Source organism: Trichechus manatus, unplaced genomic scaffold (genome assembly GCF_000243295.1).
Source record: "Trichechus manatus latirostris isolate Lorelei unplaced genomic scaffold, TriManLat1.0 scaffold00084, whole genome shotgun sequence".
NCBI classification, from domain to species: Eukaryota; Metazoa; Chordata; class Mammalia; order Sirenia; family Trichechidae; genus Trichechus; species Trichechus manatus.
In genome coordinates, this window is record NW_004444020.1 from 7,341,036 (window position 1) to 7,368,316 (window position 27,281).

Genomic DNA, 27,281 nt, shown 5'->3' on the forward strand with positions numbered 1-27,281 from the left:
CATTTCTTTTGTTTTTGTAGATTTTGTTTTTACTGAGACATTATGTTTTTCTTCTTTATTTTGATGAGTAGGTTTGTTAACTTTCTTTGTGGTTATCTTGAAATTTACCCTTATCTTCCTAGGCTTGAATGAGTCTATTATTACTTGGTATCTCCTTGCCTTCCACTCCATTAGAAGGTTCTATACCTACACCGTTTATTCCCTCTTTTTATGTTTGATATTTTCATTTACAGATTAACCTCTCTGGTTCTCTGTTGTAATTCTTTTGGTTTTGGATAGTCCTTGAGAGTTCGTTTCCGAGGTTGGTATCTGGCTGGTACAGTCTTGCATCCTAGATTCAGCCTGTGGTCTGATGTTGTTTGTTCTCAGACCGAAGTACTCCTTTTAATAATCCTTGTAAGTTTGATTTGGTTTTTACATACTCCTTTAATTTCTGTTTATCTGGAAATGTCCTAATTTCACCATCATATTTGAATGAGAGTTTTGCAGGGTATATTATTCTTGACTGGCATCTTTTTTCTTTCAAGTTTTATGTATGCATCATCCCATTGCTTTCTTGCCTGCGTGGTTTCTGCCAAATAATCCAAGTTTTGTCTTATTGTTTCTTTTCTGTATGTGACTTTTTGTTTTCCTCGAGCTGCTCTCAGTATTCTTTCTTTGTCTTTGGTTTTAGAGAGTGTGATTATAATATGCCTTGGTGATTTTATTTTGGAAGACTATCCTATGTGGAGTTCCTTGAGCTTGGTTGGTCAGCTTTTCATCTTTCATGATATTGGGGAAGTTTTCTGTCAGCAGTTCTTCAATGATCCTCTCTGTTTTTTTGTTTTCTCCCCCTGTTCTGGAACTCTGATCACTTGAAGATTTTTGCCCTTAATTGTATCCTACATAATTCTCAGGGTTTCTTCATTTTTTATTCTTTTTTCTGATTTTCCTCAAAGAGTTATAGCTAAGAGTTTGTCTTCAATTTCGCTGATCCTATCTTCCATCGTGTCAAACCTGCTCCTCAGCCCTTCTATGAGACTGTCCATTTCTGAAATCTTATTTTTTACATTTTGGATTTCTGATTGTTGTTTTTGTATGATTTCTAGTTGTGAATTCATTTTGGCATTTTGTTCCTCTATTATGTTCCTGAATTCTTCCATTTTTTGGTGTGTATTTTCCATGAATTTGTCTGCGTTTTTCATGAATTTGTGTTTTTCCTAATTTTTGTCTGCTTTTCTTCAACTCTTGGATAGCTCTGAATATAGAGATTTGTATTCCCTATCAGGTCTTTCTAGTGCCTTTTCTTCTATTGGGAAGTAATCTGGTGTTTTATTTTGGACGCCTCCTAGAACCATCCTGTCCTTTTTTTTTTGTTTGTTTTGATACTGTCTGCTGTCTTCGGGTCATTCAGTAGTTATTTTCCTCATTTATTGATTGTAGATTTGTTTTCTTGGTCCTATTTTATTATTTTATTTGGTTATGTCTGAGCAGGCTAGCTGAGCGTTCTTTGTTGTTTTCTCATCTGTGGACACGATACTTTTCACCTCCTTGTTCAGTGGGCAGGGTTAGTCGCTTAGCTGCAGCAGGGCAGGTCCAGCTGAAGGGGAGTTGCTGGTTTGGGTTGTTTGTAGAACATAGTAGGACCAACAGGGTGGGCCAGGAATCAGTACAGGGCAGGTTCCAGTAGGCCGTACCTGTGCTGCTTAGTGGTGTGATATTCAGCGCACAGTGCAGGTAGGCAGGAAGGAGGAGAGATTGTGATGTGCAGAGCTAAGATGAGTATGGGAAAAAGGAGAGAGAGGAGAGAGAAACAGGAGCCAAAAACAAACAAAACAACAAAAAGAGTGCTAAGGGAGCTTTCTATTGGAGTGGAGAAATGAGAAACTGAGAAATGGAGGAAAAAAGAGTAAAAGAAAATAAATAAAAATTAGAAAAAGGAAAGCCCCCAGGGATCTCACTGGTGCAGCTGCAAAGACTGAGGAAGTGGCTCTCAGGCTGCAGAGTACTGCCTGGCTAGAAGGGATAGAGGTGTCACACAGCGCCAGGTGTTCAGGAGACAGGAAGAGAAGGTAAGTATAGAGAGACAAGAAACTGAGAAATGAAGAAAGTCAAAAAGGAAAAAGAAGAAAAAAGAAAAAGGAAATGCCCCCAGGGATTCCACCACATGCCTGTGCAGACTGGGGAAGTAGCTCCCAAGCCAACAAAAGAAAAAGAGAACAAACAGAACAAATCAAAACAAACAAAAAGACCCAGGGATCCCACCAGTGTGGCGGCCCGGGCCGGGAAGCAGTTCCACAGTCGAGCATCGTTTCGCAGCCCTTCAAGAAGAAGCAAAGATGGCATATGGAGCCAGGTATTTGAGAGAAAGGAGAGGGAGGTGGTGAGATATACGGAAGAAACCAAAGGAAGTGGAAGAAAACAACAGCAGCAAGAAACAAATGGCACTCACGGAGCTGGGTGGATGGTATCCAAGCAACACAGAGCTGAAGCTGGAAGGAAGCAGAGGAGGCCAAGTGGGGGGTGAAGAAGGAAGAGTGGAGGATGGGAAAGCGTATATCACTGGTTACCAGTTGTTCTGTCTCCAGCTGGTAACTCCATGAAGCTGCTTTCTCATACTCCCAGTTCGCTGATCTCTGGCAGGAGTCCAAGATGGCAAATCTGTGCTGTGTTAGCTGATAGGAGTCCTCCGCACATATCTGTCCTCACTCTCTGTTCTCTGTCAGTTTCTTATTCCGTTCGGTGCTTGGCTGAGTTCTTTATCTAGTCATTTGATGTTTAGGGTTCCAGGACTGGCGATTGTCTCTGTTTGAGTTAGTTTTTCGAGTCTTTGCTGTGGAGGGACGGCGTGGTGCTTGTGTCTATAGCACCATTTTGCCCGGAGGTCAATACATCATTAACGTAAGTCCATTGTTTATATTACGGCTCCCTCCATATATTCTATGTTATATATATATATATACATACATTCTATGTATTCTGTAGTCCTGTGGGTTTTTTTTAATAATTTATTTTGTTGCTGAGAGTATACACAGCAAAACATACACCAATTGAACAGTTTCTGCCTGTACAATTCATTGACATTGATTACATTCTTAAAGAGTTGTGCAACCATTCTTACCCTCCTTTTCTGAGTTGTTCCTCCCCCATTAACAAACTCACTGCCTCCTAAGGTTCCTGTCTAATCTTTCAAGTTGCAGTTGTCAGTTTGATTCTATATAGATAGAACTTAAAAGGGCATAATGCTCAAAGCAGATATTCTTTACTAATTAAGCTAACCTATTGTTTGATTTTACAAAGGCTTTAGGGAATATTTTTGGTTTAAAGTTTAAAGATTATCTCAGGGCAGTAATTTCTGGGGTTCATCCAACCTCTGTGGATTCAGAAAGTCTGGATTTCATGAGAATTTGAAATTCTGTTCTACATTTCTCGCTTTTGATCAGGATTCTTCCATAGAATCTTTGAGGAAAACGTTCAGTAGTGGTAACTGGGCACCATCCAGTTCCTCTGGTGTTATGGCAGAAGAAACAGTTGTTCATGGCAGCAGTCACACATTCCATTTCTTCCTCCTCTTCCTGACTCTCCTTCTTCCTCTGTTGCTCCTTGCAAATAGAGACCAATTGTTGTGCCTCATATGGCCACTTGCAGGCTTGAAGACCCTAGGCACTACATAATGAACTCAAAGGTAAAACAGAAGCACTAAACATATTATTAAGCTAGTTAACTGAGATGTCCCATGAAACCATGATCGTAAACCTCCAAACCAAGGTATCAAATCCCATGAGGTGTTTGGTCGTACATAAGCAGCCTCAGTAGCTACTATTTTTCTTTGTTGTTGTAAATATATCTATCACATGACTTTGCCAAATCAACTTTTTACAGTTGTACAACTTACTGACAGAATTTACATTAATCGACTGTGCAACCCTACCCTTAATGTGGTTTTTCTATCACCATAAACCAAAAGTCAGTACTTTATAAGCAATAACACACCCTGTCCTTCTCCCTCCTGCCCCTTTTAACCACTAATGAATTTTGGTCTTCTACACATTTGCTAGTTCTTGTATTTTTATATAAGTGAGATCATGCAACATTTGTCCTTTTGTGATCAACTTATTTCACTCAGCATAATGTCTTCAAGCTCCGTGAGGTGGGTACTCTTAATATCTCTTGTTTTGCAGGTGAAACAGTCATGGCAAGGTTATCGAGCTTGTATAAAGCCACACAGCTAGCTGTAAGTGGCAGTGTTGGAATTCAGACTCATGCCCCTTGACTTTCACTTAGAGACACAGGAGAGCACCAAGTTCCAAATCAGTTTGTATTCTCACTGAGAGTAATTGGATTAGATTCTATGTCTTGGTTTCCAGCTGGACAGTTGGGCATCATTTGAATCATGGTCTGATTTAAAATACAGAATTTGACACCCCCAGGTCTGAACCAAATACCAGGGAAGTAATCTTCACATCTTTGACATTTTCTTAAAACTCAAATCATTTTAAACTCTCAACTTTTCACTGATAGTTGGTGCCATTCTTTGGGGTTTGACATTCTTACGTTTCTGCTCTCTGCTGTTTGTTTGCTTTCAAAATATAAACTCAAAGACCTAAATTTGTAGTTATTTAAGTCTTCCCCCACCAGCCTTTGTTTCTTAGTAAGATTACTCACGACAGTTTACTCAAATTTTATTTTTAGAACTTTTGTTTTTTGCCATGTTGTTTTCCTTCATATTTCTTTTAAAGTCTCAGAATTTCTAAAATCTGCTTTCCTGTTTTCTATAACTTCACTGTAAAATATGGTAGCCATCAGCCATCTGTGGGTACATAAATTTAAATTAATTAGAATGGTCAAAAAATTTGAATAGGAGCTTCTCCAAAGAAGAGCTACGACTGGTTCCACACCACCGTGTTCCCTGGCACAGGCACGCAGGTGGCCTGGGATCTGTACTGACAGAGTTGGTGATGAAAAAGGCTTGACCTGGTGAAATCCAAATAAGGTCTGTAGTTTAGTTAATAGTAGCAATGTGAATTTCCTGGTTTTTATTATTGTACTGTGGTTATATAAGAGGTTATCATTGGCGGAAGCCGGGTGAAACATACTCGAGAATTTTCTATACTGTCTTTCAACTTCTATGTAAATCTAAAATTATTTCAAAATGAGAAGTTTTTTAAAAATTAAACAATTAAAATTCATTTCTTCCATTGCACTAGCTACGTTTAAAGTGCTTAATAGCTTAATAGTCGCTATTAGCAACCATGTCATGTAGTGCAGATTTAGAATATTTCCATCAATGCAGAAAGTTTTATTGGATAGCACTGATCTAAAAGCACCTGTCTGATACTGGAATTTCAGAAAAATACAGTTGTTTTCATGTCAAGAATTTATGACACATATGTTTTGATAGGTATCTGGATAAATTTTCCAGTAGTCCTGTATTTTGCCTCAGGACCAGTTTTATTGTCTATATTAAAAAATACTTCTAATACCTCTCATAAAGCCATCCTAATATATTTTCTCAATAGTATCCTTTGTTTCCTCCACCTTTTTTTCTTATCCAAAAGTTCTTTCAGAGTCTTCGATTTCTCAAGAGGTACATAGTTTTTGACATTCGATGCTGTTTCTTCCCTGCCTTCTGGAGGTTCATCTTCTGAGAAGATAATACCTTCCATTTTCTTGTTCTAGTCTCTTGTTCCATAATACTTAGTCTTCTTTGGCTTCTTTGTTATTTTCACTTAACATTTATTGGGCACCTCCTTTACTGTGGTAATTCTTTCTGCTTCAGCTTCATCCATTCTGCATGATATTCAGTTTTATAGTTTTATGAGCTGCCATCTGAAATTTAAAGACAAGACGGTGGAGGATGAGACAATAGGTCAAGACCCATTCACACAGCAACAAAGTTAAGACACCAAAGGACAAGAAAAATTGGGTGTGCCCACCTGAAGAAAACCACAAAGAGAGACAAAGTAATACTGGAATTAAGATTTATATCTTTGCTTGTGGAAAGTCTGAATATTATAATGATATCAGTGTTCCTTTAGAATAATTCATAAACTTATTAGAATTATAATAAAAATTCCAAAAGTATTTTTCTTTGTTGTCATTGGGTGCCGTTGAGTTGATTCCAACTCACGGCAACCTCACGTGACAGAGTAGAACTGCCCCATAGGATTTTCTTGGCTGTAATCTTCACGGAAGCAGATCTCCAAGTCCTTCTCCTGCGGGGCCACTGGGTGGGTTCAAACTGCCATCCTTTTGGTTAGCAGCTGAGTGCTTAATGGTTTGCACCACGGAGGCACCTTATAACTTGACAATCAAAAATTAATCTGGAAGACAATCAGAACATTTGGAAAGCAGAAAAAAAAATCATAATTAGGGATACAGGAAGTAAGGCCAGATAGTAAAACTTGGTGGGACAACAATAATTAGAACAATGTAGTACTGGTAGAAAAATAATCACTGAGTCTAAACAGCCAGGAAATATATTTTAAATATAGTGTAAGAATTCAACTCAAGAAAGGATTCTTTATGAATTAATTGATATCTGGATTCAGTACGTCCCTAATACCTAAATAGGCAAAGGATATGAGTAGACAATTCACCATGGAAGAAATATAGCTAATAGGCAAAATAAACAGAGTTTTGGGGAGGGAGCAACACGGCGCTACAGACAGAAGCACCATGCCATCACTCTGCAGCAAACACCTGAAAAACTAAAACAGATACAAATGTCAGTCCTGGAACCGTAAGCATCAAATGAAGGAATAAAGAACTTGAACAAGCACCAAATGGAGTAAGAAACTGACAAGAGAATAGAGAATGAGGAGGGCCACAGAGTGGAGGTCCACTACCAGCTAACATTGCACAAACTCACAATTTTGAACTACAGACACCAAGGAACACAGGGAGTACAGGAAGGGAACTTCACGGAGCTCCCAACAGGAGACAGAGCACCCAGTAACCAGGGATACACGCTTTTCCACCCCCCACCCTTCTTCCCTGTATGTGGTCTTCGCTGATTTCCAGTGGGCCGAGATGGCTCAGCTGGAGAGACACCAGCTCACTGCTGCCCGGATTTGCTGTCTTGGACCTCAGTCACCATGGACTGGGGACAAGGAGTACGGGAACTTCAAGGAGCTCCCAACAGGAGACAGAGCACCTGGTAACAAGCTGTCCAGTCTCCCACATTCCTCCCTCTACATGGCCTCCGCCACTTTGCAAAGGGCCGTGGTTGCCCACCGGGTAGCCCCTTCAGCGCCTTTTTTGTTTTTTGGTGTTTTTGTTATTGTTGTTGTTACTTTTTTTGTTTTTGTTGCTTCTGTCTCTTTCCCTTCCTTCCTTTCCTTTTTCCCACTCAGCTAGCTTCTCTTTCTCTTCCTTCCTTTCCTTTCCTGGATTGTTTGCTTTCTTCTTTTTCCTTTTTTTCTGTCTCTTCTCTCTGTCTCCTTTCCTTTCTCCCACTCACATAGCCCTGTGTACCACCCTCGCTCTTTCTTGACGGACCATCCCACACCTCTTGGCTGGAGAGTCACCGGCGCTCAGCCTCCCCAGGTCTGTGCCACCTGCACCAACTGGCTCCCTGAACACCATTTAATTAATTTATTTATTTTTGTTTTTGTTTTGTTTGTTTTCTTTGTTGTTGTTTCTTCTCTCTCGCTTTCTTCCTTTCCTTTCTCCCATCCACCTAGCCCCATGCACTGCCTCCCTCTTCTTGGCAGTTTGTGCTGTACTGCTCAGCTGGAGAGCCTCTGGCACACAGCCTCCCCAGGTGTGCCACCCCCACAGGGTGGCTCCCTCAGTGCCATATTTTTTTATTTTTCTTTATCTTTCCCCTTCTCCCTTTTCCTTGTCCCCCCCATGTAGGCCCTGTGCTGCCTCTGCCCCTTCCTGATGGGCCGTGCTCTGCCACTCGGCGGGAGAGACATCACCTTGCCACCACCCCAGTTCCACCCCACCCTCAGTGGCCGGCTCCCCCCCACCATTTTTTGTTTTTCATTTTGTTGTTGTTTTTAATTATTTTATTTTTGTTTGTTTCTTCTCTCTCCCGCTTTCCTTCCATTTCTCCCACCCACATAACCCCTTGTTCCACCCGTGCCCCTTCTCAACAGCCACACTGCTTGGATAGAGCCACCAGTACACAGCCTAGCTGGGTCTGCGCTGCGCCAACCTGCCAAATCCAACCGCACTGTAATTTTATTAACTGGTTTTTTTTCTTCATGTTTTTTCTTTTTGCTTTTTCCTTTTGTTTCTCTCTTCTTTCTCTTCTTTCACTCACCTACTTAGCACCACACATTACATCCTCTCCCTTCCTCCTGCCTATCTGCACAGTGCGCCAAGCACTGTGCCCCCAAGCAGCACCGATGCGGTCCTGTGGAACCTGCCCTGCAATGCCCCCCAGCCCCCCTCCGTCAGCACCAGTTTGTGCTGCAGTCGACCCCTCCCCACTCCTCCTCCCCCGCTGGACCCACCCTGCTGCACCATATCTGAATGACTGGCCCATCCCATAGGACAGTGTGGTGAGTATTGTGCCACAGGCGAGCAAGCAACTAAACATGCCCAGCCCACATGCACAGACATAACTAAATAAAACAAAAAAGCAGGACAAAATAAACAGATCTACAATCAATAAATGAAGAAATGTCCTGGAGACAACAGACAATATCAAAATATATATTTAAAAAAAAATAGGAGAGGATGGCTCCAGAAAGTGACCAAAATAAAATACCAGATGATCTTCTGGTAAAACAGAAGGCACTGGAACTACCTAATAGGGAATTCAAAACTCTAATATTCAAGGTTCTCCAAGAGCTGAAGGAAAATGCAGACAAAAATAAGGAAAAAATAGACAAAATCATGGAAAATACAGAGAAAGCAATGGAAGAATTCAGGAAAATAATGCGGGAACAAAATGTCAAACAACTGGAAATTATACCAAAGCAGCAATTAGAAATTCAAAACATAAACAACAAGATTTCAGAAATTGACACTGCAAAAGAAGATTTTAGGACCACATTTGAAACAATGGAAGATAGGATCAAAGAAATTGAAGACAAATCCTTGGATACCACTTTCACAAAAAATCAAAGTATGAAGAAACCCTGAAACCAATGTGGGATACACTCAAAAGCAAAAATTTGCATGTGATCAGAGTTCCAGGATGGGGAGAAAACAGAAAACACAGAGAAGATCATTGAAGACCGCTGACAGAAAATTTCTGTAATATCATGAAAGACAAAAAGTCCTCCATCCAAGAAGCTCGGCGAACCGCATATAGGATAGAGGTCAAAAGAAAATCACCAAGACATATCAGAATCACACTCACTAAAACCAAAGACAAAGTAAGAATCCTGAGAGCAGCTCAAGAGAAACAAAAAGTCATGTACAAAGGGGAAACAATAAGACTAAGCTATGATTACTCAGCAGAAACTATGCAGGCAAGAAGGCAATGGGATGACATATATAAAACTTTGGGGAAAAAAAGCCAAGCAAGAATAACACATCTGCAAAACTCTCACTGAAATATGATGGTAAAATTAGGATATTTCCAGACATTTCATTAACAGAAATTAAGTGAATATGTAAAAATCTAACTAAACTTAAAAAGGTATTAAAAGGAGTCCTTTGGTTAGAGAACCAGCAACATCAGACAACAACCTGAATCTAGGACACAGGACAGCATCAGCGAGATACCAAACTAGATAATGAAAGCTCAAGGATAGAACAAAACTAAAAGATTTACAACAGGAAACCAGAGAGGTCAATCTCTAAATGACAACAACTTCAGAACAATATAAGTGGTAATAAACAGTGTAGGTATAGAACTTTCAAATGGAGAGAAAGTCAAGGTGATATCAAGTAATAAATGACTGGTTTAAACTTAGGAAGATAGGGGTAAATTTCAAGGTAACCACAAAAAAAGTTAACAAACCTACTCATCAAAACAGAGAAGAAAAACATAAAGTCTCAGTAAATACAAAATCGACAAAAGCAAAAGAAATGAAAAAATAATCCACAGACAAAAGGAATTCAGCACAGGAGAGTAAAAGGAATAAAGAAAACGTTAACATCAAAAAAAAAAAGCACTACAGAATGACAACGATAAACTCACACCTATCAATAATGACACTGAACATAAATGGCTTAAACGCACCCATGAAGAGACAATGACAGAATGGGTAAAAAAGAAAAGGGATCTATCGATATGCTGTATGCGAGAAACATACCTTAGAAACAAAAACATAAAAATATTAAAAATCAAAGTCTGCAAAAAATATATATCAAGCAAACAGCAACCAAAAAAGAGCAGGAGTAGCAATACTAACCTCAGATAAAATAGACTTTAAAACAAAATCCACCATAAAAGACAAGGAAAGACATTATATAATGATTAAAGGGACAGTCCACCATGAGGACATAACCATAATAAACATCTGTGTACCCAGTAACAGATCTCCAAATAATATAAAACAAACTCTTCACAGCATTGAAAAGAGAAATTGGCAGTTCCACAATAATAGTAGGAGACCTCAACACACCACTCTCAGTAAAGGACAGAACATCTAGAAAGAAACTCAGCAAAGCTACAGAAGATCTAAAGGGCATGATCAGCCAACTTGACTTTATAGAGATATATAGAACACTCCACCCAACAGCTGCAAAGTACACATTCTTTTCCACTGCATGTGAAACATTCTCCAGAATAGACCACATCTTAGGCCTCAGAGCAACCCTCAACAAAATCCAAAACATTGAGATAATCCAAAACATTGAGATAATGATCACAGTGCCATCAAAGTAGAAATTAACAAAAGAAAGAGCAAGGGAAAAAGTCAATTACATGGAAACTGAATGACACCTTGCTTAAAAACCACTGGGTAATAGAAGAAATGAAAGATGGAATCAAAAAATTCCTAGAATCATATGAGAATGAAAACACATCATACCAACACCTTTGGGGCACAGCAAAGGCAGTGCTCAGAAGTCAATTTATAGCAGTCAATGCACACATCAAAAAAGAAGAAAGGGACAAAATCAAATCATTAACTACACAGCTGGAACAAATACAAAGAGAACAGCAAAAGAAGTCCACAGCCACCAGAAGAAAAGAAATAATAAAGATCAGAGCAGAAATAAATGAAATAGAGAACAGAAAAACAATAGAAAGAATCAACAAAACCAAAAGTTGGTTCTTTGAAAGGATCAACGAAATTGACAAAACCATTCACCAAATTGGCGAAAGAAAAACAGGAGACGATGCAAATAACCCAAATAAGAAATGAAATGGGGGACATTACAGCAGACCCAAATGAAATAAAAAGGATCATAACAGTATTATGAAAAACTATACTCCAACAAATTTGAAAACCTAGAGGGAATGGACAAATTTCTAGAAAAACACTACCTGACTAAGCTAACACAAACTGAGTTCAAAAATCTGAACATACTCATAACAGGAGAAGAGATTGAAAAGGTAATTAAAAAAAAAAAATTCGAACAACAAAAAAAGCCCTGCCCGGATGGCTTCACTGGAGAATTCTACCAAACATTCAGAGAACAGCTTGTACCAGTACTACACAAACTATTTCAGAATATAGAAAAGGAAGGAATACTGATGAATTCATTGTATGAAGCCACCATAATCCTGATACCAAAAACGGGTAAAGACACTCCTCTCACTCTGCCAGAGGCACTCAGCTTTCTCACTTCATGGGCCGGGAAGCCCACTGCACTGTCTTCTGCAGGTCTCTGCTGCTGGTCTCTGCTACAGGTCTCTCCTTCCTTGGTGATGGTGGGCTTTTCTCTCTGGTCTGGAACTGACTCTCTTTTAAGGCAAAACTGACCAATCTACTTGGTGGGCCACAGTTACCTTATTTACACAGCCCTGCCCAATCACTTGGGTGGGAGTTACAAGACCATGGCGAGAAAGGCCATACTAAGTAGTTCATCATACCACCTAACATCATCTAACCAGCCAAAGGTTAGACAGGCACACAAAACAAAACAAGACTAAATGGGCACACTAGCCCGGGGGCAAGGATGAGAAGGCAGGAGGGGACAGGAAAGCTGGTAATGGGGAACGCAAGGTCAAGAAGGGGAGAGTGTTGACATGTCGTTGGGTTGGTAACCAGTGTCACAAAACAACATGTGTATTGTTTAATAAGAAACTAGTTTGCTCTGTAAACCTTCACCTAAAGTATGATTTTTAAAAAAAAAAGTTTTCTAAGATTAAAGAAGTACAAATGAAAACAATAAAGTACTATTTCTTATCTGTTAAATGGGTAATTTTTTTTGTATTGTTATAACACTAACGCTAGTGCAGTAAAACTGATACTTCATTGTCATTATCCGTTTTCTGTCCAGTAGTATGCTACATTCTGTCTATCAGCAAATCATGTTGGCACTACGTTCAAAATATATACAGCAACTAAGTATCTCCACTTAATTTTTAATGACCTCTTGCTTTCTTCATGTATGTTGTCCTTGATGTCATTCCACAGCTCATCTGCTCTTCGGTTGTTAATGTTCAGTGGATCAAATCTATTCTTTATGTGGTCTCTAAATTCAGGTGGTGTATACTCAAGATCGTATTTTGGTTCTCGTGGACTTGTTCTAATATTCTTCAGCTTCAGCTTTTGAACTTGCATGTGAGCAAATGATGGTCTGTTCTGTAGTCAGCACCTGGCCTTGTTCTGACTGATGATATTGAGCTTCTCCATCGTCTCTTTCCACAGGTGTAGTCATTTTGATTCATGTGTATTCCATCTGGCAAGGTCCACATGTATAGTCACCATTTACATTGTTGAAAAAGGTATTTGCAATGAATAAGTTGTTCGTCTTGCAGAATCTGTGTGTCGCAATCTCTGTCACGCAATCTCTGGTGTCGTTTCTTTCACTAAGGCCATATTTTCTAACTACTTATCGATCCTTATTTCTTTCCAGCTTTCACATGCCAATTATCAATAATTATCAATGTATCTTGGTTGAATGTTTGATCAATTTCAGACTGCAGAAGTTGGTTAAAAATCTTCAGTTTCTTCATCTTTGGCCTTGGTGGTTGGTCTTAAATTTGAATAATAGTTGTATTAACTGGTCTTCCTTGTAGGCATATGAATATTATCCTACCACTGACAGCATTGTACTTCAGAATAAATCTTGAAATGTTGTTTTTGATGATGAATGTGACACCATTACACTTCAGTTTGTCATTCCTGGCATAGTCATTTTACTTGTATCCACAGTCAACGCCCGTGAAAGCAGTAGTCAATAAATCAAACAGCTTATTTCATTGGGCAAATCTGCTGCTAAAGACCTTTTTAGAGTGTTAAAAAATTCTCACTTTTAGAACTAAGATGCGCCTGATCCAAACCATGGTGTTTTCAATTGCCTTATGTGCAAAAGCTGGACAATGAATAAGGAAGACTGAAGAAGAATTGACGCCTTAAATTATGGCATTTGTGAAGAATGTTGAATATACCGTGAACTGCCAGAAGAACGAACAAATCTGTCTTGGAAAAAGTACATCCAGAATGCTCCTTAGAAGCAAGGATGGGGAGACTTCATCTCACATACCTTGGACATGTTATCAGGAGGGACTAGTCCTTGGAGAAGGACATCATGCTTGGTAGAGGGTCAGTGAAAAAAAGGAAGACCCTTGACGAGATGGATTGACATAGTGGCTGCAATAATGGGCTCAACCATAACGATTGCGCAGAACGGGGCATTGTTTCATACTGTTGTACATAGGGTCGCTGTGAGTCAGAACCAACTCAACAGCACCTAACAAGTATCTCCACTGCTGCTATCCTGGTCCAAGCTCCCAATATTCTGGCCTGGCTTATTGTAGTAACTCGTAACTTGTTTTCCTGGTTCTCATCTTGCAACTCTGTAGTCTACTCTGAACACAGCAGCCGTAATTATCATTTTAAAATATAAATCTGATCATGTCATTCCTCTGCTTAGTGTCCATCAGTTGTTCCCAACCTAACAGCGTAAAAGCCAAATTCATCACAGGAGTCTACAGTCCCTGCTGAGTTAGAGTCCTACCTTCCCCTTCTGACCTCATGTCCTACACTGTTCCCTTTGCTTTCTCAGCTCCAACCACTTTAGCCTCCTTGTCAGTCTTCCAGTAAATCAAGCATGCTACCACCTCCTTTGCACTTATGATTACTCTGCCTGAGATGTTTTACCCTAAAACACCTCCTTGGCCTTCTCCCTGCCTTCTTTTAGATCTCTGTTCATCTGTCACTGAGGTCTTCTCTGACTACCATTTATAAAACAACATCTTCACATCTCTTATCTAAACCCTTATGTTGCTTCATTTTTCTTCATAGCGCTAGCACCATCTGATATCTGGTTGCTTACGTGTTGTTTCTCTTTCCATAACTAGATCATGAGCTCCATAAGGACAGGGACTTTGTTTTATTCGCTGCTGAGAACAGCACGTGGCACATGGTAGGCACTCAGTATTTATTGACTGAGTGAATGAATTGTTAGAACCTTTTTTGGAAAGCAACTGCAACATGTTGTAAAAAACATTTTTTAAAAAGTAAGAGAATAAGTAAATTCTGTCCACTTGATAGAGAAAGAAGTATCTGAACGGGACAGGATCTGGGAGGATGAGATCAAGAGCTTTAATGAAGGTCCTTCTTTCTTCTCATATAGTAAGAAAAGACATTGGGAGAATGATTTCCAAGTGTAGATGAAGTCGTAGAATCAAGAACAAGCACTATGTGTTGGCAGTCTCTTTAAGAAAATTAGGTTGAGGGAAGCAAAAGGTTGGTGCAGGGGAGTAGCAGAAAATTAGGTTGTAGGTGGATAAAATATATATCGAAGGGCTTGAAAGTGAATCCAAGGAGTTAGATTGCATATAGATGCAAAGGAAGAGGAAATAAAAGATTCCCTCAGTATAAGAAATATTTCCTTTTAATTATTTTCTTTTTTTTTGTAGGTTTCTCTATCAGTCACAGAAAAATGGATCATTTAAACCTTTGGAGGACTCTGTTATCACAGTACGTCTGTACAGCCAGCTAAGATTTATGGCAGCAAATTCATGACTAATTTCTGCATTATAGAAGTGATGAAGACCTAAATAATGATATTCTTTCACAGAAATAATCCTATAGTATCATGATATTACTAAATAAAACTAAAAAGCACAATTGATATTCTACTTTAAATTATTAGACTTGCTAATACACACATGTGCAACAGCTACTGTATTCTGACAGTTACCCACCCTCAAATTTAGAAGGTTTTCCATTGTGAGAAAAATCATTACATTTGCAAGAATCCACTAAACATTGTCATCAAATGTATTTTCAGCTAAGTGTCAATTAAGAAAATTTACTTGAAACTGGAGTTCTAGAAAATTCCAAGTTCCACCACTAAGTGGATTTGATATTATGGCAGCAACTTACAGACTTGTGGTTAGTACTGTAAACCACTACAGCAGTGTGGTGATAGACCGGCGTTTTGAGCAGGCTATACATTATTGCACTGGAACCTGCCACACCTTCACGCATGGAGTTGAGTGCATTGTGGTACATCATAGTGTTTGTGCAGACCTCTTGGATATCCCTGTGTCTCAGTTCAAAGATGCAGATCTGGACTCTGTGTTTCTACCCCATGAAAATGGGCTTTCCTTGGCTGAAAGTGAGTATTCACATCATGCCCTCACAGGTGTACCCAGGATCAAGAAAGCATCTACAATTCAGAACACCTGTAACTTAAAGGACATTGCAGGAGAAGCAATCAGTTTTGCCAGTGGGAAAATAAAAGAATTTTCCCTTGAAAAACTCAAACATTCTAACCATGCAGCTTACAAAAAGGGAAGGAAAGTTAAGTCTGACTCATTTAATAGGAGGTCAGTTGATTTTGACTTGCTCTGTGGCCATTATAACAATGATGGAAACTCCCCATCCTTTGGTTCACTCCAGAGTTCCTCCATGGAGGAAAAATCTTTGTCTGATAGAAACTCACTTGATCTGAACCTGACTTCCATACTTCTCCAAAACTTCTCTGAAGAAGACCTGGTTACTCAAATTTTGGAAAAACATAAAATAGATAACTTTTCTTCTGGGACAGACATAAAGATGTGCTTAGACATTTTACTAAAATGTTCTGAGGATTTGAAAAAATGCACAGACATCATAAAACAATGCATAAAGAAAAAGTCAGAGAGTAGCATCAATGACGGAAGTGGTCATGATGCAATTTCTAGCTCTGAAACTGTCTATATGAATGTAATGACCAGATTAGCATCGTATCTGAAAAAATTACCATTTGAATTCGTGCAGTCTGGGCATAATGAGGCTATAGATTTGACAGAACTGGTTAGTAATATGCCTAGTTTACAACTGACTCCCTTCTCCCCAGTATTTGGCACTGAGCAGCCCCCTAAATATGAAGATGTTGTCCAGCTCTCAGCCCCTGACTCCGGACGGTTTCAAACTATTGAATTGCAAAATGACAAGCACAATTCTAGGAAAATGGACAGTATAAAATCCATTCCAAACAACTCCACAAATTCTTTATATAACTTAGAGATAAATGTTCCCAGAACTCTAAAAGCTGTCCAGCTTCAATCACAGTTGTTAACTGTGAACCCTTTGGAAAATGTTTCTTCTGGGGACTTAATGGAGACTCTTTATATTGAAGAAGAATCAGATGGAAAGAAAGCATTAGACAAAGGACAAAAGACAGAAAATGGACCCAATCAGGAATTGGTAAAGGTAAATCAAGACAGAACAGAATTTTCAGACCATGGTACTCATCTTAAAAAATGTCCTGCCTCAACGCATAATGAAATTGGTAATATATTTGAGAAACCAGTTGTTAATCTACCTGAGGAAGACTCTAAATCAAAAGTTTCTAAAGTTGAAGAGAGAGACCACAGAGATTTTATGAATCCTAACAGTCAGGAAGAGATAGATAAATTGTTAATGGATTTGGAATCTTTTTCACAAAAAATGGAGACCTCTCTAAGAGAGCCGATTGCCAAGGGTAAAAATTCTAAATCTCTAAATAGTCATAGTCAGTTGACTGGTCACATCCCTGTAGATCTTAAGCCTAAATCTAAAGTCTCTTCACCTTCAGAAAAAGTCTCACCTTCCTGTCTAACAAGGATCATTGAAACCAATGGACACAAAATAGAGGAAGAAGATCGAGCCCTCTTACTTCGAATTCTAGAAAGCATTGAAGACTTTGCTCAAGAACTAGTTGAATGCAAATCAGGCAGAGGCAGCCTATCACAGGAAAAAGAAATGATGCGGATTCTACAGGAGACCTTAACAACTTCCTCCCAGGCCAGTTTATCAGTCTGTAGAAGTCCCGTTGGTGATAAAGGCAAAGATACTACTTCGATGGTTTTGATTCAGCAGACTCCAGAGGTGATCAAGGTAAGAGCCAACATTCTTGAGTCTTGAACAATCTCAAAATAAATTTTTAACATTTGTGAAATTTATAGACAAAAACTATTCTTGTTATTCATTTTATATTCTACTAAAGCTCCTACTAAATCTCCTGCCCTATCCTAGGAATAAGCTCACTCAGTTCCAGTAAAAAGCAAAGGGTTTAGAGCCAAGCAGACTGGTTTCAACTGCTCTGCCTTCTCACCTCCCCCCACTTTCATCTTCTTAACTGTGTGATCACAGGAAAGTTATGTAGCCTCAAATGTCTCATCTATAGAGTGGAATTAATAAGAATCACACACAAAAACAACCAAACCCATTGTTGCTGAGTCAGTTTCGACTCATGGCGACCGCACATGTTTAAGAGTAGAACTGTGTTCTATAGGGTTTTCAATGACTGTAATCTTACGGAAGTAGATCCCTCTCCCCAATTAACCAATAAATCATTCATTACTGCATACCTATGCAGACCTGTGTAAGCTGCAGTGTGAAGAGAGGACAGTTTAAAATCTAGTTAGGGAGACAAAGTTAACATACCTGAAAACTAGCATACGCAAGCACATAAACACTGCTCTGAAAGTAATTTTAGTGCAGTGAGCCTTCAACGCAAGTGAGGATAGATAACACCTAGAGTCAGGATAGAAGTGTTTTCAAAAGACTGTGTATATGTCCCATTACTGCTATTATTGCTTTTGAATAATTCTAGAAAGTAAATTATCTGCCCGTTTGTGTGTATATATGTGTGTTTTAGCACAATAGGATTATTTCTGGTTCATGTTGCAAGTCCAACATAGGCTGTTTAGCAAGGGGCTCTGCTCCATCCAGCCACTCAGGGACCCAGGCTTATACCTGCCCCATCAAGAATGTGTGGTTTATGAGTTCACTGAGTAATGGGAAGAAAGACCTGGTGCATTTAACTGCCTTATCCCAAACATGACACACTTCACTTCTTCTCAGTCTAGTCGTTTTTAAGCTAAAGGCTGAGAAACATAAGGAAGCACATGGAACATTTGTTGAGTACCACCTCTACCACATGAATGTGCTATACATGTCAACATGTATGAACTCAGAGACATAAAGCTAAATCAACAGAAAGCAAGTTCTAGAATAGTATCACATATTATTTAGAGATATGTACATTTGTGCCAAAGTATGAAGAAATACATGGACACACCAAAGACCATGTTCAGAACAATGGTTAACTCAGGAGAAGAAAGAGAGATGCAACTGAGGAAGGGTACATAGGGACTTTGGTAGTATTAGTAATGTTTTATTTCATAATCCAGGTGGTGAGTCCATAGTCCATAAGTCAGGTTATTATTTATACTTTTTGTATATCTTAAATATTATATGATAATTTTTTTTAAAACGTTGGATATTAGAGATGACAGATAAGTGGCCAATTTAAAAAACAAGTTACATATTAGCCTCACTAAAATTTTCATTTGAGCAGGAGAAGAATGTTTATTGTGATCAGATGAATAATTTTTACCTGGTGTTTGTTTTGTGGCTATTCTGCTATGCATATTTTTTAGTTGCCAGCAACACTAATGTTTAAAACAATACATACTTAAGGTTATTAAATGATGATATTGATCTAAATTTCCTCAAACATTAACTGAGCATTTCTGTGAAATCTTTTTGTGTGATTCTTCTCATTTGTTGATTTACAGAATGGTAATATTTTTATCAACTTGGGTCAATGTTGTGGGGAGAAACTATGGGAATTAATTACAAACAAATCTTTTGCTGTCCTAAAAGAACTACAAAAATAAAGAAAAACATCTTTTCATGTACACAGGCAATACTGATGTGCTTAATATTTTATAAAGGAAAGAAAATACCTATTTAGCAACCTCGAAAGGATAATAATATAATAAGAGGTTCTAGTTATTGTGAGCTAAAGCATGCTAAGTCATTTAGATATATAATATCTCACTAGTTCCCCCAAATAAACCTCTCTACCCATTTTTTTTAAAGTCCCTTCTCTGAATGACCTATTCCAACATCTCTCAATGATTGTAACCAGAAACTCTTACTGTAATATGGTGTTTTGTATTTTATTCAACCCTTCCCGCCATAATCCTCTGTGAAAAAGGGGACAAAAATCTTCTAGAAGAGACAGACTTCAATAAAAGTAGAAAATGTGAATCTGAAGCCAAGAGCAAGTCCCATGCATCACCTCTCCTATGTCCCTGACTCATAGCTCATGAACAGGTCCCCTGTGACACTCCTTAATCTAAGTAACACTGCCATCAAGTAGATTCCAACTCATAGTTTTAAAAGTAATTAATGAAAAGCTAATTTAAAGATACAGGTAATACAGAATTCAGGAAGATAATTCAAGAAGAGAAAAACATTCTTCCTTGACTCAGTTGCTTCCGTCATCTTCTTTTTTTTTAATCTGTCTTTTTTTTTTCCTTATCAAATATTTTAAGCCAGAAGTGAGCATATTTTTTCTGTGAAGGGCCAGATAGTAAAGATTTTAGGTTTTAAGGGCCTTATAGGTTCTCTCTCACATAGTCTTTTTTGTTGTTTTTAACAGCGCTTTAAAAATGTAAAACCATTCCTAACGCCAAGCCTCATAAATACTTGTAGTGGTGCAGATTCGACCCACAGGCTGTAGTATGTCAACTCCTGTTTTAAGCAAATAGAAGAGTATAGTGATTGATATAAAAAACAGTCTAACTGTCCACCCCTTTGCTTTATTTAATATTTTCATTATCATCATCATCAAAAAAAAATCACATATAGTTGAAATCCCTAGGGCACCCCCTCCCGGATACCCTCTCTCCTTTTCACAGGTAACCGCTATCCTGAAGTTGGTGTTTATCTCCCCTGACAAGTTTTTATATTTTTACTATCCATATGGAAAACATAGCACTGTTTTTATGCTTTTGCTCTTATATAAAGAAAGTGGGAAGAGACTAGCAGTAAGTAAAATAGGAGAGGTAGATTGGGGCCAACTTATGAAAGATCTTGTATGTTATGCTCAAGACTTATTATAGGAGAGTGGGGAGCCAAAGAAGACTTTTAAGCAGGAGATTCTATGATTCATTTTTTAGAATGATGAACTTTAAGGTTTGTTTTTTTGTTTTTAACTTTTTGGACAGTTGAAAATTTATTAATGATGCAAAACATTTTAAAAGATTTATGTAAAAGAAGTACTTTTAAATGACATTGATGATTATCCCTAAGAAGAAAGATGGAGTTGGCAATATTGTATGTCATTAATATTTTAATATATATTTCAAAATAATATCCCAAGAGTGAGCAGTATTTGTTCTCTGGATATAAATGAAGCTAAAACCTGTATTTGGAGAGGGAACCAAATAGAAAATACTAGGAGGATATTGAGAGATGGATAAAGAGGATATTGATACAGCCTTCTGCCTGTGTTTGTAAATAAAGTATTATGGGAATGCAGCTACACTTGTTAGTTTACATATGATGGCTACTTTTGCTCTCCAGCTGAAAAGTTGAGAAGTTGCAACAGAGACCATAAAGCCTAAAATATTTATTATCTGCCATTTGCTGCCTCCTGTCTAGATATTAATTCATGGTAGTTCAGCAAAATAGACTTTGGATAGGACTCAGTGTGATGTTTGTTAAAAAACATTGGAAATCTTGGAAACATCACTTAAATATCAATAGCAAAGACTACCAGTGGTTGATGATTTTCAAATATTGTACCAACATATATAGAAAAATAAATAACCCCCAAATTTCAAAATCCTTCATCATAGTTTCTAGCCTACATAACTTTTCTCCCCTCTCCTTAGTCACAAGCTATCACTGATTTTTCTACTTAACCCAGCTTCCATTTTATCCCATGTCTTATTTTCCTTTCTTTGCACACTAGCCCAACCACAGAACTTTCTTACTGTGTCAAGTTATCTATATCAGTGACTAACAAATATCCAGAACATGCTTTTTCAAGAAGCCTCTAAGTTACAGGAAACAATCCTATAGGTTCCAGAATAGCTGAGATGTGCAGATGGGCCTGAAAGTGCATTGAACAAGAATAAGAGAGCAGCTTTTGGAGGAGAGAAAGTGGAATGGTGGCTGAGGTCCCAAAGAGTTTCATAATGAAGAATGAGTGAATTGCTGAGAACTTGTTTTGATGTGGAAAATATGTAATAGAGTTGGCCCTCCATATCCACAAGTTCTGCATCCATAGATTCAACCAACCACAGATGGAAAATATTTGAAAAGAAAGTTCGAAAAAGTAAAACTTGAATTTGCTGCGTACCAAGCACTATGGTGAATCCTCACGAGTGAAGTGATGTGTAGTCATACACTGCTGTAGCCTCCCACCATTTCACAGATCCTCAGTCTCTCTCCTGTGCTCGTTGTTTGAGCATTGTTCACCTTGTGTCTCGTCTGTTCACTACTTGTGTTGTGTGCATCCTTTGTTTCTCTGGAAAAATGGCTACTAAAAAAGCCATGAAGTGGTCAAAGTAATTCCTCAAAGGCTAAGTGTGAGGGGTTGAGGAGACCGAGATGAAGGATTTTAAGGCTAGTAAGGGATGGCTCTGTCTTAGTCTGGAAGCTTAGCTGAAACCTGTCTGCCATGGGTAACCCTGCTGATACTTGAATACCAGTAGCATAGCGTCCAGCATTACAGCAACACAGAAGCCCACACAGTATGACTGACACTTTCAGACTAAGACAGACTAGGAAGAAGGACCTGATAGTCTACTTCTGAAAAAAAATTAGCCAGTGAAAACCTTATGAATAGCAGTGGAACATTGTCTGATCTAGTGCCAGAAGATGAGACGCTCATGTTGGAAGGCACTCAAAATATGACTGAGGAAGAGCTGCCTCCTCGAAGTAGAGTCTACTTTAATGATGTGAATGGAGTCAAGCTTTCGGGACCTTCATTTGCTGATGTGGCACGACTCAAAATGAGAAGAAACAGCTGCAAACATCCATTAATAATTACAACGTGGAATGTACAAAGTATGAATCTAGGAAAATTGGAAATCATCAAAAATGAAATGGAACGCATAAACATGACATCCTAGGCATTAGTGAGCTGAAATGGACTGATATTAGCCATTTTGATTCAGACAATCATACGGTATACAATGCCAGGAATGACAAATTGAAGAGGAATGGCGTTGCATTTATCATCAAAAAGAACATTTCAGGACTTCCGGGCAACATGGCACTATAGACAGAAGCACCACGCCGTCCCTCCACAGCAAAGATCTGAAAAACTAAGCCAGACAGAGAAAACGTCAATCCTGAAACCCTAAGCATCTAATGAAGAGATAAAAAAACTCATCCAAGCACCAAATGGAATAAGAAACTGACATTGAACAGAGAGTGAGGAGAGATACATGCAAAGGTCCCCTATCAGCTAATGCAGCACAGATCTGCCATCTTGCACTCCGGTTGGAGATCGGTGATCAGAGGGTATGGGAAAGCAGCTTCACGGAGCTTCCAGCAGGAGACAGAACAACTGGTAACCAGCAATGTACACTTTCCACCCCCCACACTTCTTCACCCCTACTCAACCTCCTCTGCTTCCTGCGGCCACAGTCTCTTGGCCAGGAAGCACCGGCTTCACCGCAGTGCTGCTTGGATTCCACCTGCCCTCACTGGCCGGCTCCCTTAGTGCCATTTGTTGGCTGCTGGTGTTGCTTTTTTCCACTTCTTTTGATTTCTTCCATACCTCTCACCACCTCCCACTCCTTTCTCCCAAATCTGGCTTCATGCACCATCTTTGCTTCTCCTGAAAGGCTGTGAAATGCCGCTCGAATGTAAAACTGCTTCCCAGGCCATCCTGCCATGCTGGTGGGATCCTGAGGCTTTTCTTTGTTTGTTTTGATCTGTTTGTTTCTTTGTTTTCTTTTTCTTTTCTCAAATTGGGAGCCCATTCTAGTCGGGCAGTACTGCGCACCTTGGGACCTACCCACTCAGTTTGCGCAGACACACAGAGGGATCCCGGAGCACATTTCTTTTTTCTTTTTTTTTCTGTTTTTTTTTTGGGGGGGGGTCTTGTTCTTTTTTTTGTTTTTCTCTCTTTTTCCCTTTTTCTTCATTAATCAGTTTCTCGTCTGTATATAGTTACCTTCTCTTCCTGTCTCCTGAATACCTGGCGCTGAGTGACACCTCTACCCCTTCTAGCCAGGCTGCACTTCACAGCCTGGGAGCAACTTCCCCAGACCTCGCAGCCACACCGTTGTGATCCCTGGGGGCTTTTCTTTTCTTTCTTATTTCTAATTTTTATTTTTTAATTTTTTTCTTCTTCTCCTTTTTGTTTTTCTCCGTTTCTCAGTCTCTCATCTCTCCACTCCAAAGGTAAGCTCTCTTAGCACTCGTCCTTGTTTGTATGTTTTTGGCTCCTGTTCCTCTCTTTGTTCCCAAACCCATCTTAGCTTCACACATCACAGTCTCCCCACTCCATCCTGCCTACCTGCACCGTGCTCTGAACATCACACCCCCAAGCAGCACAGGCATGGCCTACCGGAACGTACCCTACACTGATTACTGGCCCACCCTGTTGACGCTATTACATGCCACAAACAACCCATCCCAGCAACTCCTCTTCAGCTAGACCTGCTCTGCTGTACCATATCTGAGCGACTAACCCTGCCAATTGGAGAACAAGGTGAAAAGTATCGTGCTCACAGACAAGCAAACAATAAAGAACACACAGCCCGCCTGCTCAGACATAACCAAGTAAAACAAAAAAGCAGGATGAAACAAATCTACAATCAGTAAGTGAGGAAAGTAACTACAGAATGCCCCGAAGACAGCCGACAGTATCAAAACATTTACAAAAATAGGACAGCATGGTTCCAGTAGGTGTCCAAAATAAAACACCAGATGACTTTCGAGTAGAAGAAAAGGCACTAGAACTACCTGATAGGGAATTCAAATCTCTAATATTCAGAGCTATCCAGGAGTTGAAGCAAAAAGTAGACACAAATGAGGAAAAAATAGACAAATTCATGGAAAATACAAAAAAAATGGAAGAATTCAGGAAAATAATCCAGGAACAAAATGCTAAAACAAATTTACAACTAGAAATCATACAAATACAACAATTAGAAATCCAAAAGATAAACAACAAGATTTCAGAAACGGACAGTGTCATAGAAGGGCTGAGGAGCAGGTTTGAAATGATGGAAGACAGCATCAGCAAAATGGAAGACAAACGCTTGGATACAACTCTGTTTAAGGAAAATTCAGAAAAAAGAAAGAAGAAAGATGAAGAGACCCTGAGAATTATGTGGGATGCGATCAGAAGCAAAAATCTGTGAGTGATCGGAGTTCCAGAAAAGGAGGAAAAAACAGAAAACACTGAGATGATCATTGAAGAACTTCTGACAGAAAACTTCCCCAATATCATGAAAGATGAAAAGCTGACCATCCAAGAAGCTCAGCAAACCCCATATAGGATAAACCCCAAAAGAAAATCATCAAGGAATATTATAATCACACTTGCCAAAACCAAAGACAAAGAATCCTGAGAGCAGCTCGAGAAAAAAAAAAAGTCACATAAAGAGGAGAAACAATAAGACTAAGCTCAGATTATTTGGCAGAAACCATGCAGCCAAGAAGGCAATGGGATGACATATATAAAACATTGAAAGAAAAAAACTGCCAGCCAACAATAATATGTCCGGCAAAACTCTCGATCAAATATGCTGGTGAAATTAGGACATTTCCAGATAAACAGAAATTAAGGAAGTATGTAAAAACCAAACCAAACTTACTTACAAGAATTATTAAAGGGAGTCCTTCGATCTGAGAACAAAAACATCAGCTCACAGGCTGAATCTAGGATGTAGGATTGTACCAGCCAGATACCAATCTAGGAAATGAACTCTCAAGGACTGTCCAAAACCAAAAGAACTACAACAAGGAATCAGAGAAGTTAATCTGTAAATGACAGTAACATCAGAACAATAAAAGAGGGAATAAATGGTGTAGGTATACAACCTTCTAATGGAGAGGAAGGCAAGACAATAACAAGTAATAATAGACTGCTTCAAACTTAGGAAGATACGGGTAAATTTCAAGGTAACCACAAAGAAAGTTAACAAACCTACTCATCAAAATAAAGAGGAAAAACATAAAGTCTCAGTGAAAACAAAACCTACGAAAACAAATGGAAAAAAAATCCACAAACAAAAGGAATTCAGCACCGGAGAGTAACAGGAACAAAGAAAACGTCAGCACCGCAAAAAAAAAGCACTACAAAATGACAGCAATAAACTCACACCTATCATTAATTACACTGAATGTAAATGACCTCAATGCACCCATAAAGAGACAGAGAGTGACAGAATGGATAAAAAAAACATGATCCATCAATATCCTGTCTACAAGAGACACACCTTAGAAACAAAGATGTAAATTTATTAAAAATCAAAAGAGGAAAAAAAATATATCAAGTAAACAACTACCAAAAAAGAGTAGGAGTGGCAATATTAATCTCAGATAAAATAGACTTAAAAACAAAATCCACCATAAAAGACAAAGAAGGACACTATGTAATGATTAAAGGGATAATCCATCATGAAAACATAACCATAATAAACATCTACACACCCAATGACAGGGCTCTAAAATACATACACTCTAGCAGCACTGAAAATAAAAAGTGACAGTTGCACAATAATAGCAGGAGACTTCAACACACCACTCTCAGTAAAGGACAGAACATCTAAAAAGAAACTCAACAAAGATACAGAAGACCTAAAGGGCACAATCAGCCAACTTGACCTCATAGACATGTATAGAACACTCTACCCAACAGCAGGAAAGTACACATTCTTTTCCAAAGCACGTGGAATGTTCTCCAGAATAGATCACATCTTAGGGCACAGAGCAATCCTCAACAAGATCCAAAATGTTGAGATAATTCAAAGTATCTTCTCTGACCACAGCGCCATCAAGGTAGAAATTAACAACAGGAAGAACAAGGGAAAAAAATCAATTGCATGGAAACTGAGTAACACCCTGCTTACACATCACTGGGTAATAGAAGAAGTCAGAGATGGAATCAAAAAATTCCTAGAATCAAACGAGAATGAAAATGCATCATACCAAAACCTTTGGGACACAACAAAGGCAGTCCTCAGAGAACAGTATATAGCAGTAGATGAACACATCAAAAAAGGATAAAGGGACAAAATCAAAATTAACTCCAGAACTTGAACAAATAGAAAGAGAACAGCAAAAAAAAAAAAAAAAAAAGCCCCCAGCTACCAGAAGAAAGGAAATAATAAAGATCAGAGCAGAAATAAATGAAATAGAGAATAGAAAAACAGTAGAAAGAATCAAGAAAACCAAAAGTTGCTTCTTTGAAAGAATCAACAAAATCGACAAACCACTGGCCAGACTAAAACAGAAAAAGAGGAGAGGACCCAAATAACCCAAATAAGAAATGAAATGGGGGACTTCACAACAGACCTAACTGAAGTAAAAAGGATTATAACAGAGTATTATGAAAAACTATACTCTAACAAATTTGAAAACGTAGAAGAAATGGACAAGTTTCTAGAAACACACTACCTAAACAAACTATCACAAAATGATGTTGAAAATCCAAACAGACCCATAACAAGAGAAGAGATCGAAAAGGTAATTTAAAAAAAACTCCCAACGAAAAAAAGCCCTGGCGCAGATGGCTTCACTAGAGAATTCTACAAAACATTCAGAGAAGAGCTTATACCAGAACTACTCAAACTATTTCAGAACATAGAAAATGAAGCAACACTTCCGAATTCATTCTATGAAGCCAGCATAACCCTGATACCAAAACCAGGCAAAGACGCCACAAAAAAAGAAACTTACAGACCAGTATCTCTTGTGAATATAGATGCAAAAATTCTCAACAAAATTCTAGCCAATAGAATTCAGCATCATATCAAAAAA

The 27,281-nt window shown here is 38.7% G+C and overlaps 1 protein-coding gene across 1 annotated transcript in view; it reads left to right on the forward strand.

Annotated features, from left to right (window-relative positions):
* The window catches only part of PPP2R3A (protein phosphatase 2 regulatory subunit B''alpha), a 247,366-nt gene that overhangs the window by 78,571 nt on the left and 141,514 nt on the right, over nt 1-27,281 (forward strand). Inside the window, exon 2 of the mRNA XM_004381424.2 lies at nt 14,924-17,372. Within this exon, the coding sequence (XP_004381481.1) occupies nt 15,378-17,372 (1,995 nt within the window). The 5' untranslated portion in view covers nt 14,924-15,377. The remainder of the gene's footprint in view (nt 1-14,923; nt 17,373-27,281) is intronic.